The sequence below is a fragment of the Tachyglossus aculeatus genome, chromosome 16, assembly GCF_015852505.1.
Source record: "Tachyglossus aculeatus isolate mTacAcu1 chromosome 16, mTacAcu1.pri, whole genome shotgun sequence".
Classification (NCBI taxonomy): domain Eukaryota; kingdom Metazoa; phylum Chordata; class Mammalia; order Monotremata; family Tachyglossidae; genus Tachyglossus; species Tachyglossus aculeatus.
The window spans coordinates 14212420-14234071 of NC_052081.1; the positions used below are offsets into that span (position 1 = coordinate 14212420).

A 21652-nucleotide genomic window follows, 5' to 3' on the forward strand; every position below is an offset into this window, starting at 1 on the left:
TTCCTCTGCTTCAGAGACCTCGTGTTGTTATGATTTTCCTTTCCTTTTTGTTTTTAGGTTTTTTTTTTGCGTTGTTGACCCATGTTATTGTGGAAGCAGGCTACCAGCCTACCAGTTAGATTCTTTAGAGATGTGTTATCTAACATAGTGCGCTCTCTCCAATGAAACAGTAACAGTTTAACAGAAGAGATTTCCTAGGAGAGTACTGTGGTGTAAAATATGATGGCTCTCTTGAAGCTGCTGCGATTTAAGTACTCTAAAAGAAAGTAGGCAGTTGTTTGCATCCACACCGGTCCTTCTAAAATAGGAAAACCGAGGTGATAGAGATAATGGCTTTGTGTTTACATAGCACTTCTTCTTACATTGATCAAAGGAACTGAAAACAAATCTCCAGACACCAAAGTGTTGTAGAACCCACAAAACCCAGGACAGTAACAGTACAGAGGCTTTGGCTCCCTACAAAACTCTGATATAGCCTGTGCTACTATGAACCTCAAGGCCACTGGTGACGGGATCAGGATTGTGACCATTTAGAACTACAGTGTGTTCTGTTGTCATTATCTTCCACATAATATCAGATCCTGCTAGGTTGTTGGCTCTTTAAGGGCAGGAATCATGTCTATGTACTCTCCCAAGCGCTTAATACAGTGCTCTCCACAGGGTAAATAATAAATGAAAATGTTTGGCAGCACCTCAGTGCGCTGTTAAACTGTGGGCAGATCTCACCCTCTCCAGTGTTGTACCACTGTTGCTGGGGAAAAAGATAATAATCCTTGCATCTATTTTCTTTATTCATAAATGTTTTAGGGCAATTAAGACAAAAAAGCATAACAAATACAGGATGTGTTTATAAGTCTAGATTTTTTTTGGGGGGGGCTATTAATCTCTTTAGAACTACAATTTTGGGATGTATAAATAAGGGGATATGTTTTATATTCTGTAAGAAGCTGATTTTAATTCTCTAGCCCTGAGGAAAATAGCTTATCTTTTAAAGAATTTTCACTTTAACAAGTTGACATATACACCATGGAGTATTCATTTTTTTCAAGTGCTGTAATTATGGAAGCCCTGGATGTGTATCAACAGTTTCAACTGCGGAGAAAACAAACACTTGAGATCTTGTTTTTCCCAGCAATATTAATTTTAAGAAGAGACAACAGTGAAGCAGTTGAAAATAGTTGATACAGACATCTTGGCATAAGTAACTGGGGTAGAGAGAACACCCGACTCTGTTTCACATGTATGTCTCTGCAGTGTCTATCCGTTCGTGACTAGATCATGCTATGTACTTAAGTGCTCAATACAGTGCTCTGTGCACAGTAAGTGCTCAATCAGTATCGTTGATTGATGTGTCCATCAGCGGGATATGGCTATAGTTCCCTGGCATGATTTGGATTTTGCAGGACTGTTAAGTTTTGGCGGGGAAGAGGCAATGTCTGTTTATGCTGTGAACATCATTTAGGACAGTGGTTAGAGAGTGAAACAATAATATTTATTGAGCACCTATTGTGTGAAGAGCACTGTACTCAGGAGTTGGGAGAATATTATAGAATTAGAGGACAGCTCCTGTCCTCAAGATGCTTATATTCTAATAGGGAGGACAGGGAGGTGCAAATTATTTACAAATGGTCAGAGTAGGGGGAAAAACCCAAGATACCACAGGTAATAAGAAGAGTATGGAAAGATGAAAAAAGCAAATATGGGAATAAATAAGTAGAGTATATGGGTTGATATACCCATAAGTGCTAAAGGTGTGTGGTGGGGTGACAAGGCCTAAGCGCTTAGAACAGTGCTTTGCACATAGCGCTTAACAAATACCATTATTATTATTAAATGAATGAACCCTTGACCTTGCCGGGTTGTTAGACCATTTCGCTGTGGTTCTTGGTCATTGAACCTCTAGGGCTGGGGAAGTGGTCAATGCCAGGCTGGCTCCCAAGATACTGCTCAGGTCCTGCTGGTGTTTTTCCATTCTAATGCAGCCAGGAACAGCCTTAGTGGAACAGCCAGGGCTTGGCGGAAAATAGAGGTGCTGCAGAACCCTGTACAGTAATTATGAGAGGGGAGAGAGTCTCCCGACCCTGCCCATTCCTCCAGCTTCCCCGAATACTACTTAGTGTCGGGCTTGGGCATCTCCAACAGTGATCCCTGAAACTCACCCACACCCAATTTCCACAGGCCCTTGGTGCGTATATGCTGATTGTTATATTCCTGACATCTGGAGTCAAGTCCATGGGGGTTCTGGAGGCCTGGTAGAGGGAAATACCCTTGGAGCAAAGAACACGATATATGGTTTTGATGATGAAGCCACATGATCTAATCAGTCAGTCATATTTTTTGAGCACTTACTGTGTGCAAGGCACAGTACTAAACACTTGGGAGAGTACAATATAACAATAAAAAGATATACTCCCTGCCCAGTGGGCTAAGTCACCAGATCTTGAGAAAAGATTATTCTCTGTATCTGAATTCCATATGTAACTTATATTTTAGATCTGGTGGGGGAAATGAATACATTTTCAAGCGACAGTACCCCCCTTTTAATTTAACCACGGAATCCCCATTCTTCCATTCACTTTTTTGAAGTCAGTGATTATATTCATTTCTCACAAACAATTCCAAATGTAGATAAAGTCCTATTAAATATCACCTTAGTTTTTCAATGATACTCTTTTTTCCTGAAAGAGATGTTACACTCAAAGGTTTGAGTACCATTTCTCATGATATCACATCGCATGTTGTTATTTGAGGGGTTGCAAATACAGAAGTTATTTCAAAACATTATCCAGGCATGGCTGCAGAGATGAAAAGATGGCCACAGCTTGAAAGAATGAAAAACTTCTGAAAACCCAGTTTAAGATTAAATTTTGTGCTTGAGACATAACAAAATAAGACCAAGCCGCCTTCCAGACTTTCCATATCATCATCTCCCTGATGCCTCCACCCGTCTACCCTAGCCTTTTGTGATCGGGAGAAATTATAGATGCCCTGTAAGAGACACCTTTGACAAGAAAGGATCTGAAAGATCCACGATGAGAAGCTAAAGAACCATAATGCCTTCTTTCAAGTATTTTATTTACCCAGCTCTATTCAACCAAAATCATCATTTTTCCCGTGGTGGATCAGCTAGTACAACAGATACCCTAATCATTTTAATTTTGTTTAAGGTTAGTTTTGAGTAATAGTAATAATGATGTGGCATTTGTTAGGTCTGCATTTTTTTGCCCCAAACTTGCTAGGGGCTATGGTTGAGACAGACTAGATAAAGTTCCTGTTCTATATGGGGCTCCCAGTTGAAGGGGGAAACAGAACAGGTATTTAATCTTCTTTTTACAGGTGAGAAGACTGAGGGTCAGAAAAGTTAAGTGACTTGCCCCACCATCATCTTTAGATGGTCTTCTAAGGAGTCCATATGCCATTCCAGAATGTCATTAACAGGAAACAATTTTTACTCCATTTCTGGAACACTCTGCTGCGCAGTGCTTTTAGCTGTGGAGAGGCTTCCTGAGTCATCTTAACATGCAAATGGCTTTAAAAAAATGGTATTTAAGAACTTACTATATGTCAGGCACTGCACTAAGTACTGAGGTAGAAACAAGCTAATCTGGTTGGACACAGTCCTTGTCCCACATGGGGCTCACAGTCTTAATCCCCAGTTTACAGAGAAGGTAATTGAGGCAAAGAGAAGTGAAGTGATTTGCCCAAGGTCACAGAGCAGACAAGTGGAGGAGCCGGGATTAGAACCCAGTCTCCCGATTCCCAGGCCCATGCTCTTTCCACTAGGCATTAGGTCACACTGCTTCTGAGGTCGTCTTGAAAGTGTCCCAAATACTATCTCTTGAAATCACCAGAAATCATATAAAAGCCATTTAGAGAGAATATGTTGGATTACCTTTTGGTTTTTCCACTGATTCTCAAAAGTTCCCCTTTAAGGATCTCCCCAGTTGATCAAGTTTCCCTTCTACTTTTATGGAGTAGCTTGTATGAAGAGGAGGAAATGATGTTTTAAGGGCTAAATGAGTTTTATTTATTTTTTTATGGTACTTGTTAAGCTCTTATTATATGCCTGCACTATAGTAAGCACTGAGGTAGAGACAAGTTACGTTGGACAAGGGTCCCTTTCCCACATAGGGCTCACAGTCCTAATCCCCATTTTACAGATGAGGGAACTGAGGCCCAGAGAAATGCAGTGACATACCCAAGCAGATAAGTGGCAGAGCCGAGATTAGAACCCAGACCCGTGCTCTGTCCTCTAGGCCACGCTGCTGCTTAATTCGTTTACCTTTTGTCTTATTTATCATTTAGGTGCTGAGATTTTATGTGACCCTTGAGTCCCTGTTTTCTACCTCTTGTTTCCACCCAGAGCCTCCTCCTGTCATCCAGGTGCCTAATAACGTGACGGCGTCTCCTGGAGGGAGAGCAGTGTTGACCTGCTTACCCACAAGCACCGTGCGTTATAATATTACTTGGCAGAGAAACGCCTGGGATGCCAGGCTGTTGGATCCGGCCCGCATAAGGACAACGAGCAACTTTTCTTTGGAGATAAACGCTGTGAAAGTCACAGATGCTGGAGAATACAGCTGTACAGCTTCAAATGCGGGAGGAGCAACATCTGCTTCTGTCTTCCTCACAGTGCAAGGTACCATGCTGAGAACGGGGTGAACAGCTATCCTTATTTCTTTCTTCCCTCATTCTCTTCCATCCGTCAATATTTTGCCTTTATCTGCTTGCTGCCACCTCTGTTCAAAATGTTTTGTGGGCTTAAGGGAGTGCTATGAAGTTTCAAGTGGAAGAAGGATGGCTCTTTCTGTTCCTTCCATCTCATGCCCTTCAGTCAGCCAAACAGGACGCTGACATCTCTCACATATCAGAGGAAGCTCTGAGTTGTTACCAGAATGTGTGGCATCACATTTCGTTTCAGTTCCCTGTGACGTAGAGCAGCAGTGAAAGTTCCTGTGAGCTGCTTTGATATTTTCAATGCAAGCATCTCCTCTGAAGATCAAAAACCAGTGCGTTGGTGAATTGATAATAATAATAATAATAATAATAATAATAATAATAATAATAATAAATAGTGGTATCTGTGCTAATGTACTGTGATAGATCCAAGAGAATCAGATTGGACATAGTCTCTGTCCCACTTGGAGCTCACATCTAAGCACTTAGAACAGTGCTCCAGCACTTAGAACAGTGCTTTGCACATAGTAAGTGCTTAATAAGGGGATTACTGCACTAAATGCTGGGGTAGATGCAAATTACTTAGGTTGGACACAGTCCCTGTCCTACATTCATTCATTCAATCATATTTATGAGCCCACTGTTGGGTAGGGACTGTCTCTATATGTTGCCAACTTGTACTTCCCAAGCACTTCGTACAGTGCTCTGCACACAGTAAGCGCTCAATAAATACGATTGATGATGATGATGATGATTTATTGAGTGCTTACTGTGTGCAGAGCACTGTACTAAGCACTTGGGAAGTACACGTTGGCAACATATAGAGACGGTCCCTACCCAACAATGGGCTCACAGTCTAGCAGGGGGAGACAGACAACAAAACAGAACATGTGGATGGGTGTCAGGTTGTGAGAACAAATAGAATTAAAGCTAAATACACATCATTAACAAAATAAATAGAATAGTAAATATGTACAAGTAAAATAAATAGAGTAATAAATCTGTACAAACATATATACAGGTGCTGTGGGGAGGGGAAGGAGGTAGGGTGGGGGGGATGCCGTCGCACCGCCCCGGCAGGAACCCCCGACCTGGAGCTGTCAGCGTCTGGAAACAATGGAGCTTGAGGGAATGATTTAATATCCATTTTACAGATTAGGAATTTGAGGCACAAAGTAGTTAAGTGTCTTGTCCCAGGTAACACAGCAGGCAAGTGGCGGAGCTGGGATTAGAACCCAGGTCTCCTGATTTACAGCCCTGTGTTTTTTCCACTGGATCCTGCTGCTTCTCAAGTGATTTCCTTGAAAATTGCACCCCCTTTTCTCCTGTTGTCAGTACCCTTCTTCAATTAAACCTTTGGCATAACCAATATATTTCCATTTTATATCAGCCTTTTATTAAAATTCATTTCAACTTGAGAATTTGCCTATCAAGGCACAGTGCGAAATTTTTATTTTATTTGTGCAAAAATGAGAATTCCATGAAGTACAGTGTAGTGGAAAATTAGGCCTTAAATTACATTATTATGGTTCCTTAGGTGGTATTAGATTAAATACCTGAGCAGTTGAAATAAAAATATATATATCATGCTTAAAAAATGTGAGAAACAGTTTGGTCCACGTGGGACATGGACTGTGTCCGACGTGATTAGCTTGCATCTACCCCAGTGCTTAGTCCAGTACATGACACATAGAAACACTTAACAAATACCATTAAAAAAAGTTGTTCTATCCAAAGCTATCAAAGATGAGATACAGAATACAGGTTCTGTATTGCAATTTTATTCAACTGTCTATAGATCACCTAGCAGACTTAAAGCAATAAGCAAAGTGTGGTTCAGCTTTCACAGAGAAAATGAAGGGCTTTGCTACAGTCGCTGCCGGATATTTAATTTCAAGTCTTTGATGGATGACATTGATTGCATCAAAAATTTGGGAATTACCATTTGGTACTCGAATTGCAGGCATCTTTCAAAGATTCCTAAGATCCTTCATTTATTTATTGAGCGCTTACTGTGTGCAGAGCACTGTACTAAGCGCTTAGCACTGAACTAAGCGCTTCTTCAAAACAGTTTGTCCAATCTCATTGGAGAGACCCACCCTTCGTTTGAGTCAGAGAGCCTGCTCTTTGTACAGTGCTTTCTAAAGTAGAGTGAGAATTGGGATCCCTCACTGAAGCCTTAGGATGCTGAGTCTCGTTTTTCCCTTGGTCATATTATTGTCTTCGGGTGGTCCGATTTGTGGATTAGTGGTTGATAAAATGAGATCACTGATGGGATGCTTGATTTCCAAATGACAGTTCCTATTTGAATGTGTTGTTCAAATTGAACAGATACTTGAGCTGTTAGAGCTACGAGGATGCTGGTGGTGCAGATGTGATTCAGATTGAGCAAAAACTTTACCCACTGTGAAACCCAGTCAGATCTTGAGTTAGATTCTTGGCTCTGTGACCTTTCTTACCTCAGTTCTCTTTCCTACCTCAGTTGGGGTCTGAAAGATTTGAGTGAAAGCCTTCTCTTCCCACTGAGCGAGAAGTAAATTGTTCCACTTTATCTTTTTGGGTTGTGCTTTCAGGACATTAGCATGCTTTTTGTTACAAATACCCTAATTATATTGATTCGCTTTTCAAACAATTAATATATTACTCCATTGTTGTTGGTTGAAGAATACCAAGGATGTCAGGAGTTTTGGGAGAAAGATGGTGTATGATTTCAAAGTACATTATGGTAGATTGCACTGTTGTTAGCCAGTTCCTGAGTTTGCTAGTAATGAGAATCTGTTTTGATGCGTCCCTTTGATTGCTAGTCTTGGTGGTTCCAAGCTGTGGGAGAAGAAGCTGATGAAGAAATAAATATATGTTATTTTAACCAACAGAAAATATATTCCAGAATTTATGGCACAGTCTAGTTGGAAATGAGAGATCGTTGGTAATTTGTGGCCGCATGAACGTATCATTTCAAGGTTGAGTGCTCTGTTGCAAAGCTGGGTATTTGGTGAAGTAATATGCTGATCTCTGGATCATTATTCTATTTCGAGTCTGACTTCTCTAGTCTTACATATGGGGCTTCAACTGCCATTAGTGAATTTCAGAGGCCATAGATCCCAAGGAAGATAGCAAATTTGCTTTTTGAAAGAACCAACAATAGAGATTTCTGAGGCAAAGGATTTAACGTAGGGCAGCTTCTCTCCAGCCACAATGAAGAATCACAGTCACTTGCTTTAAGACGATCTTGGCCAGAGGTAGGCTAGGGACAAGCGTGTCAACGTTTAATCTGGAGATCAAAGATGAATTTTTGGCCAGAATCCCATGAAGTGCAAGACTCATGACATGGTAGTATAGGCATTGTTGCACCGTAGTGGTGGGTTGGAGAAAGCCTACACACGCCTCCCCTCCACCCCCCAAAGGGTTGGCTGGCGGGGCGGGGGGGATGTAGATACCTATTTTGCCAGTGGAAAACAGGGAGAGCAATCAGGAGCATTAAAGAATCAGTTTTGACTGAGTCAGGAACCCATTTGTAGCTCGTTGTGGGCAGGGAACGAGTCTACCAACCCTGTTATATCGTACTCTCCAAGTACAGTGTGTGTCTGCATACAGTAAGTACTCACTGTGGTGTGAGAAGCAGCATGGTGTGGATAGAGCATGGGCCTGCGAGTCAGAAGGTCATGGGTTCTAATCCCGGCTCCTCGTCTGCTGTGTGATCTTGGGCAAGTCACTTAACTTATCTGTGTCTGTGACCTCATCTATTAAAAAAAAAAGTGAGGATTAAGAGTGTGAGCATTTACTATGTGCAGAGCACTGTACTAAGTGCTTTGGAGAGTACAATACAACAGAATTAGCAGACATGTTCCCTGCCCAAAATGATCTTGCCATCTAGAGGGAAAGACAGATGTTAATATGAATAAACAATTTCATTCGTAATACATAATATATTTAGAGATATGTACAGGCAAAGAAAGCTGACAGGTTCCTCCACAAGCACAGCTTTCTTGGAAACAAAGCAGAAAGGATGAGAAAATGGGAGCCTGAGCATTTTTGTGTTCTTTAAGCTCTTCTGGATTTTGGTCACACTTGCTGATTTTTTTTTTTAATGGTATTTGCTAAATGTTTACAATGTGCCAGGCACTGTATTAAGCACTGGGGTAGATACAAGCTCATCAGGCTGGACACCATCTATGTCCCACATGGTGCTCACGCTCTTAATCCCCATTTTACAGATGAGGTTAGTGAAGCCAGAGAAGTTAAGTAACTTGCCCGAGGTCACACAGCAGACAAGTGGCGGAGTCAGGATTAGAACCCAGGTCCTCTGACGCTTAGTCCCATGCTGTTTCCATTAGACCACACTGCTTCTCAGCCACTGATTTCCTTTAAATCCATTTATTTCAGTGCTTATGAAATACCAGAGCCCTGCTGTTTCTCCCATGGCAAGAGCACTCTGGGAATTAGACCACTTGGGTTTTAATCCCAGTTCTGCCCATGGTTTACGACCACGGGTGAAAACTGCACATGCATTTCGCAATGTGCTGGACATTTTGCTCTCCTACTGGCTTGTTACTCTTCGTGTCCCAACGGGAATACGACTGACAGGGATGAGAGAGTGTGTGAATGGCGCCGTGTCTGCCGCTAGCACTAGAATCAATGCCTCTCAGGCAAGTTTTCAGTTGGGAAGTCTCAGGCAGTCAGTCAGCTCATAGTAGATTTTGAGCATTCAGTCAGTTGTATTGAGCAGTTACTGTGTGCAGCACACAGCACTAAGCCCTTGGCAGAGTACTGTAGAGTACCCAGTGTGTGCAGAGCACTGTAGTAAGCACTTGGAAGAGCACAATAGAGTTTATAGACATCCCTGCCCAAGTAGAGGGAAGTACCATCGCTTAAAAATATGTTTGAAAGTACGACCGCAGGGAATAGAGGGGGGAAATGAACACCTGAGTGTTTAGGAGAGGCGGGAGGGCTGAATTTACAGTAGGAGGGTAATACTAAAGTATTAGAAATCGATCCTCTGGAGGCCTCTCTGCTTTATAATTAGAAAATTGAAATGACTAAGAAAAATGATACGGGTTTGGCAATTGAAAATACGGAACGTAAATCGAAATCACAGAAGGATAGGGCTGGCAAGATCCTGAAGTGGTCAGACAGGACGTCCCTACTTTGTCCTGGACCTGAAGGAAAGTTATCTCTGGACTATTTTTAAAGACCTCCGGGAAGGACATTTCACAAACCCTTCCTGTTTCCAGTGTTCAACAACGTTCACCCCGGGACATTTTTCTTTCATCCAATAGCATTTAAAAAATGTAATAGTAGAATGCAATTCAATTTTCCGAACTGTGGTTTCAGACTTTTCAAGAATTCATCTGCGAAGTCTTGAGGTTTGAATAGTATTTTGGTCATTATGATAGTGTAGATTTTTAAATTAGGTATTTTGGGGATTATAGAGGGAAGGCGGAATAACCTCAAATTTTTTGGTAGCTTTTTCCCTTAATTTTCAGACTTTCAGAAGGGCAAGGTTGCAGGCTGTTAATCGAATAGCATTCTTATTGATCAGGTCTGTATTTGAGCAGCCAAAATTGATTATCATTTTTAAGTCCTTTCACCAACTTTTCATCCTCCCAAGTAATGGTATTTCAAGTTTTTCTTTTCTCAAGTTGAAATAAGCCAGTTTCCTCTCTTTAGTTAATTATAGATGCAGTATCTGCCAAGTACATTCAGATGTAGTAGGCTCAGATTTTGAACAGAATTCCAAGGGTGAAATTAAAATTCAAACCTCCCAACTCTGTTTGGGGTAAAAACTTTATCTGCTATATACTTTTGTTGCTCAGAGTTCAAGATTGAGTCAGCATAAGAATTGAAATTCTGCATTCAATCTTGGCTATTGTTGGCCTGTATACTACAAAGTTAACATAATGTGTGGTGAGAGCCCTTTGAGTTTTTTGTGATGCTGTTTCAGGTCCTGGATTTTAAGGAAGTTTATCTTGGAAGATGAAAATGTGAGCTGTATATATGCTTTCTCCTCAAAAAACTAGAGAATTCTCAAGACTATGGCTGTGATAAACCACTGTGGCTTCTTGAAAAGTGGTCTAAAAGGAGAAGTTGCAAACAGGGAGAATTCATGAGGGTAACAAAAGCTACTGCTGAGTAGATGAAACTCCTGTTATTTGATTTAATTAGTAGCATAGATTAAATGAAGTCATTGCCTAAGGAGTGAACACACCCAAGGTGAAAAGAAAGTAAACCCCTTTTGTCATTTTCTTTGAGGGAAGGGAATGGAGGATTGAAAATTAGGGGAAAAGCCTGGGGAGTATGTTGGTTCGTGTTAAATTGTTCTAATTTTAACACTGATTCAATTGTGAGCTTTGTTTCCCTCTTCCCCCTCCCCTTGACTCCATATTTTAAAGTTATTAATTAACTAGAGTCTCTTATCTCTCTCTTCAGAACAGGAAATATAGCAAATTTAATCTCGTTTTGGAGCTCAAGTCAATGTGCTTTGTGAAAATGAGTAGGTACACATCTGTTAGGGTGGTGCGTGGCTACTAATTAGAAATCATAGCAGACTCAATGATAAACTCTACATTTCTTTTTGAAGTTAGCCTCTTAGAAAGGAAATACAGATGTTTGGAGGAAGGGTCAGAAGTCTTTAAAACAGACTTTCCAGAGTTCTCTGTTATTTAATAGAAATGCTGAGAAATTATTCACAAATCCAATAACCCACACCTTCCAGAATTTCTTATATAGTCACTCCTGCTGATGGTGCCCATAGAGCTAACAGGAAGAGACATTGTTCCAATTGAAAAAGAATTGCAGAATGGTTCCCAGAAAATTTGGGTTTTAGACTGCAAGGAAGGTCTATAACTTTTTTAGAGTTTGAGTGAGAAGTTATTTCAAAAGTTTTCAGGTTTTGAGTGTTTGCTCGAAATATACTAATGGGAAGCACGGGAGAATGAAATAATCATTTGAGGAAATTGCTTATGAAATACCTTTACTCACCGGATTCAGAAATGCTCCTTCAATTCTTACATTCTGATATGTTGCGGTTGTTACTGGAGAAATGCAGCAGCTATGACCTTCAGTTTTCTGGGTGTGGAAGTTTTATTTAGATTCATTAGTTGAAGGATGACCTGCTGGCTCCAAATAGGTGGATTAGAACCAAGGGCGGTTTAATTGTTTGAAGATGATAAACTCAGGCGTTTAGTATAGTGCCTGGCACATAGTAAATGGCTCTTCCACTTGTCTGCTGTGTGGCCTTGGGCAAGTCACTTCATTTCTCTATGCCTTAGTTATCTAATCTGTAAAATGGGGATTAAGACTCTGCAGGACAGGGACTACATCGAATGTGATTTTGCTTGTATCCACCCCAATGCTTAATACAGTGCCTGGCACATAGTAAGTGCTTAATAAATATTATTATTATTATTAACAATCATTATTATTATTGGGAAGCATTATTGGGAAGCAGCGTGGCTCAGTGGAAAGAGCACGGGCTTTGGAGTCAGAGTTCATGGGTTCAAATCCTGGCTCCGCCAATTGTCAGCTGTGTTACTTTGGGCAAGTCACTTAACTTCTCTGTGCCTCAGTTACCTCATCTGTAAAATGGGGATTAAGACTGTGAGCCCCACGTGGGACAATCTTATAGCCTTGTATCCTCCCCAGCACTTAGAACAGTGCTTTGCACATAGTAAGTGCTTAATAAATGCCATCATTATTAGTATTGTAATTATTATTAGAACTACTAATCTTTCTACCAGGCCACTCCTCCCTTTCTCAGTCAATAAGACCACTGTCCTCACTGTCTCACAGGCCAGCACCCTTGGTGTCATTAAAAAAAAAACCTCTGTGCTTTTGCTCAACTCTCACATTCAGGTTACTGCCCAATACTGCTACTTTTTCCTGCATAACATCTCCTGGATCTCCCCCTTCCTCACCACCCACGCTGCTACTCTCTTGGAACCGGCTCTGGTCTTGTCTCAGACTACTGCACAACTCTTTGGGGTTCTCCCAGCTTCCACTTCTCCCCACTCCAGTCTATTCTATATACATCCGCCTGGATCATCTTCCTGAAGCATTGCTTGGCCCACATCTCTCCTTCACTGGTTTCCTAAGTCTCTCCACATCAAACAGATACTCACAATTGGCATCAGGGCTCTCCACCAACTGGCCACAACTTTATCACGGTACCTCAGCACGTAGTACAGTGCCTGGCACATAGGGCTTAACAATTACCACAGTTGTTATTATTGCCTATCTGCTTTCTTCATCCCCTATTCCCCAACTCTCTGTCTTCATTCATTGCAAGGCAACCTTCTAGCTGTACTTCACTCTCAACTCTCCCACCTCCATCTCCTTGCTCACTCTGTTTCCTTAACTTTACACCCTCTCCCTGCCTTTCCACCTAATCTAGACCACAGGTTTCCCAATATTCAAATTCTTCCTAAAATCCCTTTCTCCATCATGTTTTCCCCAGTTAATTTCCCAGAAACCTGAGCCATGTCATCCCTTCAGCCAACTCTCTTTTATATAACATTTTTCATCCTCCTAAGCACTCATGTATATGTGCTAAATTTATTTATTTTGACCATTCTAGTAAATATTTTTATATTTGTCTCCCACATTAGTATGAACACCTTGTTGTCAGGGATAAGTACTTTGTTATTCTGAGCATTCCAAGCACCTATTACAGTGTACCACATAAAGTGAGCTTTCTGCAAATGCTACTACTACTATCAGTCAACCATTCCATCACTGGTATTTATTGAGCGCTTATTGTGTGCAGGGCACTGTACTAAGCTCTTGGCGAAGTACAATACAGCAGATTTGGTAGACATGATCCCTGCTCACAAGGAGCTCACAGTCTATCGTATTATTTATATACTTTTCAATTTTTGAACTTTAGTAATACACAGAACACAACCTTGAGAAACACATTTGGAGAATTAATGTGGATTATTATCTAAATTAATGACATACTTTAAGATGTTCTCATTGGTATAAATACTTAGGACTATAAGGGTGTAAATTTTGTTTCTTTCACTGTTCTCTTTCTCATGCCATGTTGTATTGTGATTTAGTGTAAGGGCAGTATGGGTTCGTAAATAGAGATGTAGGAATAATCGCATGGCTGCCCTAATCTCTTCATTTTTTCTAGAATAATGAAATGATAAATTTGTAATTATAGACCCTGGAGTGAAGTCATGGTTGAATTTTGAAAACAGCCATCAAATTGCATCTTTAGAGTAAAGCCTGATCATTATCCGAGGAAGTCAGTGGTAGTGGCTAAACTACCTTTGTTGAAAGGGTCTACGGTGAATTCTGAAGTGGCCCTGTTGGAACTTTTGGCCAGCAGAGAATTGGGACCTCTAGAAAAGCACTGAAGATGATTTGTTGCACTTTAGTGCTCCCTTGTGTCTAGTCGATTATTTGCACAAAGTATGGTAGATGATGTAAAACTAGGGAAGGGGAGAGAAGGAAAGCAGGTTTGTGTGATTTCCAAAGAAAAAAAGGAAACGAACAGAATTCTCTACCTTCAACGTAGATAGAAGATTGTCTTGCGTTATTCTTCACACCTGTTTCCGAGTTGCTCCCGCAGCCAGCTTTAGACTATGTCAATGAAGCAAGATTGGTGAAAACGGAACGTGTCAAATCAGGGTTTCTTCAGTAGTTATTAGGCACCAAATGGTGTTCAGTATTCTGTTCTATGCACTTGGGAGAGTAGGGAAAAAAAGGCACAATTCCTGGATCACCAAGTCTTGCAATCTAATAATATTTTGTGTGTGCAGAGGTGGCAGGAGGAAAAAACGTATTTTCAAGGGGTAACAGCAAATGTATGGGAAATAAGAATGAACAAATATGTAAATGATGAGAGAAATGGAAAAAAAATTGATATATTACATAAGTGCTAAGAGTCATGGTCTTGAAGATGTAGGAAGGTGGAGGTAATTAGTTGTGGAATACTATCTCGTATCGTCCTATAAATATAATGGATTTTGTAGGAGCCTATTGATATCATACCATTAAATTCAGTTCCGTTGAAATAGAGGTTGCCTAACAGATACCAATTAGTGATGATATGAGAATGAACGTGAATAAGGAAAAGTAGCTTACATTTTATCTGGAGTAAATTTCTTCTTTCACTGTAAGGATGATAGGGTTGTAATAAGGCATTAGGCTTATCATCATATTTTCATCCCTAATGAAGAACAGACCCCATTGTGTGTTTAAATCTATGAGTTGAGTGAAAAATCCCCTGGGAAAAGCTCTTGGTGGGTGTCAGATGCCTTGAAAGAACTTAAGAATGATTATCCATATTGAAATGCCCAAGGCCAGTAATCTTTAGGACCTCAGATCAGATAAGCAATTAGTTCCTTAGGTGGGACACCCCAAATATAATTTTAGGAGTTGTTCCAATCTGGGGCTCTTGTTGCAGCAAAGCAATAAATGAAGAAATATGAGTTGAAGTGCACTGATTATACCATCCAACTGGATCCAGATGATTCAGGCTTACTTGTCTCATTTTTATCATTTTGCAATTACTCCTTCCCACCCTGGTTTTTCCTGTTGTCAAGAGTAATATTCTTCATAGTGTGAGAGCTGATTTCTCACTTTTAGGGGTGATGTCATCACATCTGTGTATGGCACACATACTTCTTTTACGATCCTTTGCAGCCCCCTGCATCCTGCCTGTATTTGCTAGGTGACCCCTTTGCTCTCCACATCCTGGTTTGGGTAATTGATGTTTACTTTCACTTTGATACCTGAACTGTAGAGGCTGCAAGTGTAGTCATAGCTGGGCCTGAAGCCAGGGCCGCTCAAGCATAAAAAAAAAGACAGCCAGCAGCAGTTTGGAGGCACCAAATCTTAGCGAATGCTCCTCAAATCTGTACAGCATTTTTGTGCCAATGTAAGCTGGGCAAGGCCTTAGCCTACTGTGGGAACTCAGTCTATAAACATCAATCCCCTAGACTCTTCACAGTTGCAGGAAGAGTCAATCAATTGTGTTTATTGAGTGTCTACTGTGTGCGAGCACTGTACTAAGCGCTTGGGATGGAACAGTATTACAGAGTTGGTAGACACTTTCCCTGCCCACAACAGCCTTACAGTCTAGAGTCCTTGCAGCTCATTCGTACAGGTTCACTTCCAGTAATTTCCAGTACCTCAGAAGCGATGGGTACCAGCTTCCAAATCTCCCGACCCATACCTAGGCCTGAGTCACACAATCAATCAGTGATGTGCAGTGAGCACTTACTGTACTAAATCCTTGGAAAAGTACAGTGCCACAGAGTTGGGAGACACATTCCCTGCTTACAAGGAGCTTACAGTTTGGAGGAAGAGACAGACTTTGATGAAATTAGCAGATGCGGATCTAAGCACCGTGGGACAAAGGGTGGAGTGAATATCAAATGCTTAAAGGATACTGATCCAAGGGCATAGGAGATGCGGAAGGGAGACGTGGAAATGAGGGCTTAATGGGGGAAGGATTCTTGGAGGGGATGTGATTTTAATAAGTCTCTGATGATGGTGAGATTGGTGGTCTGTCGTGTGAAGATGGAGGAGTTTCAAGCCAGAGAGAGGATGTGGGCAAGGATGTTGGAGGAGAGATAGACGATGTTGAGGTACAGTGGGTAAGTTGGTGCTAGGGGGACAAAGTTAGTGTCCTGGGTTGTAGCAGATCAGTGAGATAAGGTAGAAGGGGGTGAGCCGATTGAGTGCTTTAAGTCAGTGCAGTAGGCAAGGCAGGATATAAATCAAGAAACCATTTCAGGGAACCAAACTGAGGTGCATGAGTGGGGAAAGCCCCTCTCAGGAAGCACATTTGGTCCTCAACCATATGGACATGGGAAGAAAGTAAAGTGAAGGGAAATGATAAAGAAAGTATAAGGAGAAACATCTCCATTTCACCTTGTGGGCCTCAGTTTCTCTCAGCCTTGTGAGGATGCTCATCAGCCTCCTGCTATCAATCAAAAATGGTATTTGGTGAGTGCTAACTGTGTGCAGAGCAATCTACCAGGTACTTGGGAGAGTAGAATAGAGTTGGTGGACTCAATCTCCGCCCTCATGGAGTTTACAATATAATGCTAATTTCATAAAGGTTTTGGCTAGGCTCTTAAAAAGGCAACAAAGGTGTTTGTGCTGCTGTTTCTTAGTACCTGGTTTCCAAAGTGCCTGGACAGTCTATGCAAAGGGAAGATTTTGTGTGCTTTTTTGCTTCTCTTTCTGGCAGGAGACCAAAGCCGTGTTTGCAGGTTGGTCTCACCAGCATTAAGGCTAGATGAGTAAAACTCAAGAGGTGAACTCTCAGTGAAGTGCTCAGTTCAACTCTATCTTTCTTTTCATTACAGAATCACCCAGAGTTCTGGTCATGCCTAAAAACCAGTCGTTCACAGAAGGGTCTGAGGTGTCCCTTATGTGCTCTGCAACAGGTTATCCCAAACCTAAGAAAGTCTGGATGCATAATGACGTGCTTATTCTGGGCTCACACAGGTACTGGGTTTGTATCAAATTCTCTTTTATTATTGGGTGAGGAAAGCTTAAGGCTGTAGGTGAAACTTCTGTCCCCACATTCCAAGGGCAAAGCAAGTTTTCAATTCATTTATTTCTACTGCTCCCTAAATGGGATAGGCAGTACAGGCTTAAGAAAGGGAATACAGTTTATGCTTCCTAGTTCCTGGGATAATAGATGGGGCTCAGAAACCCTATTGCTTTTAGTTCCAAGCTCCAAGTTCCAAGCAAAGCAAGTTCTCAATTCATTTATTTCTACTGCTCCCTAAATGGGATAGGCAGTACAGGCTTAGGAAAGGGAATATAGTTTATGCTTCATAGTTCCTGGGATAATAGATGGGGCTCAGTAACCCTATTACTTTTAGTTCCAAGCTCCAAGTTCCAAGTTCACAAATTAATATTTCATGTTATCTTGGAACAAAATTTATAAATAACTCGTCAGCGTCACCAAGCGTCACCAAGAGAGTTAATTTAACAAGGCATCTTTCCTGGGATTCACAATTTGATTAATACACAGGATAGTATTTAAATTAAAAAGTGAACACAAAAGTAATATAAGAAAATCAACAGATAGTTCTCAGCAACACAGAATATTATTTTGCCTTGATTCCACTCAAATCCATTGAATTCTGCAATGCTCATGAATTGAATATGTTGAACTTAAATTGTAAACCTATTCTTTTGGGCTTGTTTTAAGGGAGGTAGTGTGATTCAGTGCAAAGCACCCTATTTTTGTAAAACAGAAATTCTGGAATATCGTCCTGAACCTATCATTGCAAAACCAAAACTTCTCATTCTCCTTCAGTTGCTGCTGCCGATAAAATAGTGATAGGAATACTTACCCCCTCCATGCTAGATGAGGATTCTGATAATAGCAGCCAAGCAGTCTGAGTTCCTCAGGTGAAAGACATTGTAAATTGGCACTGATATTACTGAATTTCTGAATGGACCTGATGTTATTTTTATTTTCAGGTATAGAGTGACCTCTGAAGGCACTTTGATGATCAAAAATGCAAATTCCAGAGATGCAGGTATATACGGTTGCTTGGCGAGTAACACAGCTGGGACAGATAAACAAACTTCCACTCTCAGATACATTGGTAAGTGTAAATTGAAAAAATGCTCTCAAAAGAATGGGTTCCTTCAATAGATGATCTAGCATTGGTAATTATTTCTTTCCCAGAGATTAAAATGGAAAATAGTGTACTCCTGAAATTTATATCTTCGTATTATTACATGAAGAATATTGGAACCTCATCAGTCTAGAGGCCAGAGAGAATGGTAGATGATAGTATGTTCCCTCCCTATTTCCATGTCATTCCATACTCTCTTCTTTTCCAAGTGAGCAAATTTTCCCAAGTGTTTAATACAGTGCTCTGCACATAGTAAGTGTTCAGTAAATACCATGGATTTATTTCCACCAAAACCCGTATTTCATATTTCCCATCCATCATCACCAACTTTTTATTGAATCAATCAATCGTATTTATTGAATACCACCCTAGTGGTGTTGAAGTTGGTACAAGATAATGAGGTCAGCCCAAGTCCCTGTCCCACATAGTTTTCACAGTCTAAGTGGGAGGGAGAACAGGTATTGAATCCCCATTTTACAGATGAGGAAACTGAGTCACAGAGAAGTTAAATGACTTGCCAGGGTCACACAGCAGGCAAATGATGGAGCCAGGATTAGAACCCAGGTCCTCGGACTCCCAGGCTCATGCTCTTTCCCCTAGCCCACACTGCTTCTTTGCCTTTCTCCAGTTGGAATATTTTTTTCTGTTGTTTGTGTAATAAAATATATTCTCTGACTCTCCTCTTATTTTTTTTGGTTGCTTCGAGAAGCTTCTCGTCTCTATCTTCAAAACTTTCCTGTGTAGGTATGTGTGTCTGTGTTATGCCTGCTAAAGCCAGAGGGTTTTTGCTGAATTTATAGCATTTTGAATTCTGAAAACTGTTTAACATTAATTATGGTGATGTCTTGTTGGTCTCTTTCTTCTCTAGCCATTCTAACATATTGTGAGTTCACTTGGATTCCTCTTCTTGGCTCTGTCAATGTCTATGAAGCTTTTTTCTTGTAAATGTGTTTTTCAGCTTTCAGAGAAATTGCTGATGCAGTTTTTCACTTGCAGTTGGCCACATGCACCCTCAAAAGCCCACTTTCTTATTGTGTTGTGAAAATAATTGTGTTTTGAATAGTTGGTGTCATAGAAATAGCCTTTCCAATGAATGTTCTAGTAGCATGAGGAAGCAAGAGTCACTCAACAGAAAATTCTGGATTAGTCAGTCCTTTTCTATTTAAATGAAATCCACATTTTTAATCATCTCCAATTCCCTCAATCATAAAACCTCCCCTACTTGACAAGGTTGTTTTTTTTTTAATTATCATCTTTTCCTACCTATCTACCAAAGGTGGCATTTTGCTTTATCCTCCTCTTGTTTTTGATATATTTATAGACTGCTTTTTACTTTCCTTTCTCTTGCAGGTTACAATTTGTTTTCACTTGGCTTTGCTATCCTTACTCCATGAGCCTTCACCTGGTCTCCTGGTTTGCTTGGGCAGATGCCGTAGCTTTCATTTTTTCTGGCATTCTTCTTTGTGTTTCTCTTCACTTGCAGTTCTTAAACCCTGTATCTTCCTATATTTCTAACCCTTATTAAGTAGAAATGGTCTCTGTTCTGCCTTTAGTATTAAGGACCACCCAATTTTTCAGGAATCTTTGCCTCTCACCCATCCTTCCCGAATACTCTATTTAGCAACTTCCACATCTTTGTTGAAATCTGCATGCAAGGAAGATGATTTGATCAGGAGTCCTGCATCTCTGAGACACTTAATGCTTGCCCGTACACCAATCAATCAATCAATCGTATTTACTGAGCGCTTACTGTGTGCAGAGCACTGTACTAAGTGCTTGGGAAGTACAAGTTGGCAACATATAGAGACAGTTCCTACCCAACAGTGGGCTCACAGTCTAAAAGGGGGAGATGGAGAACAAAACCAAACATACTAACAAAATAAAATAAATAGAATAGATATGTACAAGTAAAATAAATAAATAAAGAGTAAGAAATATGTACAAACATATAGAATAGAATGAGCAACAATATTTTAAAGGGTAAACTGATTTCTCACCCCACTTCTCCTTAATAACTGGGGTGTTTAAGTGGTTGCTGTGTGCCAAGCACTGTACTGAGTGCTGGGATAAATGCAAGATAATCAGGTTAGTCACAGTCCTAGTTGGAGAGAAAACTGGTTCTGAATCCCTCTTTTACACGTGGGAAACTGAGGCACAGAGCAGTTAAGTGACTGCTTAAGTTCAGGTTTGCACAGAAGGCAAGTGGTAGAACTGGGATTAGGAGTCAGGTTCCCTGACCACCTGGCCCATCAGTAGGCTGTGCTACTTCTCTCCTTCCTCCATACCTGTTAGGGGGAAGCACTATGAAAGACTCTATATCCCAGTAGCACAAGCCTCTAATTTAGGGTGGCTACTGATAACACTCAGAAGGCTAACACCCACCCTTTGCTGGCCCTTCTGTTGTCCCCCACCATTCTTTTCCTTACAAAGAGTCATCTTTCTGTTTCATGCCTATGTGAGGGTGTATTAAGTAGTACACCTCTCATCAAAACATGTATGGTTGTAAAAGATGTAAGTCAGTTTCTATATGAGCTCAGTACATTTTCTCTTTTTTCAGATGCCCCAAAGTTGACCATGGTACAAAGAGAAATCCTGGTTGCCACTGGGGACACAACAGTCATGGAATGTCAAACCACCGGTGTCCCAACACCCCTGATTAAGTGGTTCAAAGGTTTGTTGCATTTATCTGTGTGTTTCATTTGGTTTTCAGTTTTGTTACTTAAAAAATGGTACATTAAGAGTTTATTTTGATGTGTGATTTAGCCGCACCATAAAAATGTGTTTATGATCTCACTGGTAACTGAACCTCAAGATTTTGAAATCTGAGCTTCAGTTTAGCCATCTGGTCGGGATTACAGAACTGGGAAATTTAGAGATGGAAACTTCCTGCTTTACCATCCAGTGGATGATCTCTCTGTTGATTGAGGAGTCTTCCTTCTGCTTTATTATATTATCCAGTGCTTTGCTTAGTCAAGGTACAAATTTTCTTTATTTCAGCTCTTTCAGCTGTTTTTTTTCCAGGATTTGCAGATCTGGCTTTTACATGGGTTATACCATTTCAGATATGCACTGAAAATAAAAGCAGATTAAAGGCAAATGAATTTCATTTATGACTTTATCTTGCTCAGCGAATGTTAGTCCTGAATTCACATTGAATTCCTCCACTCCGACATCTAATGCCAGTATTCTATAATTGGTTTTGACACCATCACCAAGCCAAGACCAGTTTATGACAGTGGTGAGTAATCACTAAGATGTGGCGTCATAGAAACATCCAAAATTACATTGATATGGTGATTTCATTTTGATCTCAGCATTGACTCAGAGATTTCTTAATCGCTGTCGATTGCTCTTTAAAC

At 40.7% G+C, this 21652-nt stretch overlaps 1 protein-coding gene across 1 annotated transcript in view; it reads left to right on the forward strand.

The window, feature by feature from the left end:
* The window catches only part of HMCN1 (hemicentin 1), a 296199-nt gene that overhangs the window by 110181 nt on the left and 164366 nt on the right, over positions 1-21652 (forward strand). Inside the window, exons 11-14 of the mRNA XM_038757640.1 lie at positions 4364-4639; positions 17001-17142; positions 18133-18260; positions 20851-20964. Coding sequence (XP_038613568.1) covers positions 4364-4639; positions 17001-17142; positions 18133-18260; positions 20851-20964 — 660 coding nt within the window. The remainder of the gene's footprint in view (positions 1-4363; positions 4640-17000; positions 17143-18132; positions 18261-20850; positions 20965-21652) is intronic.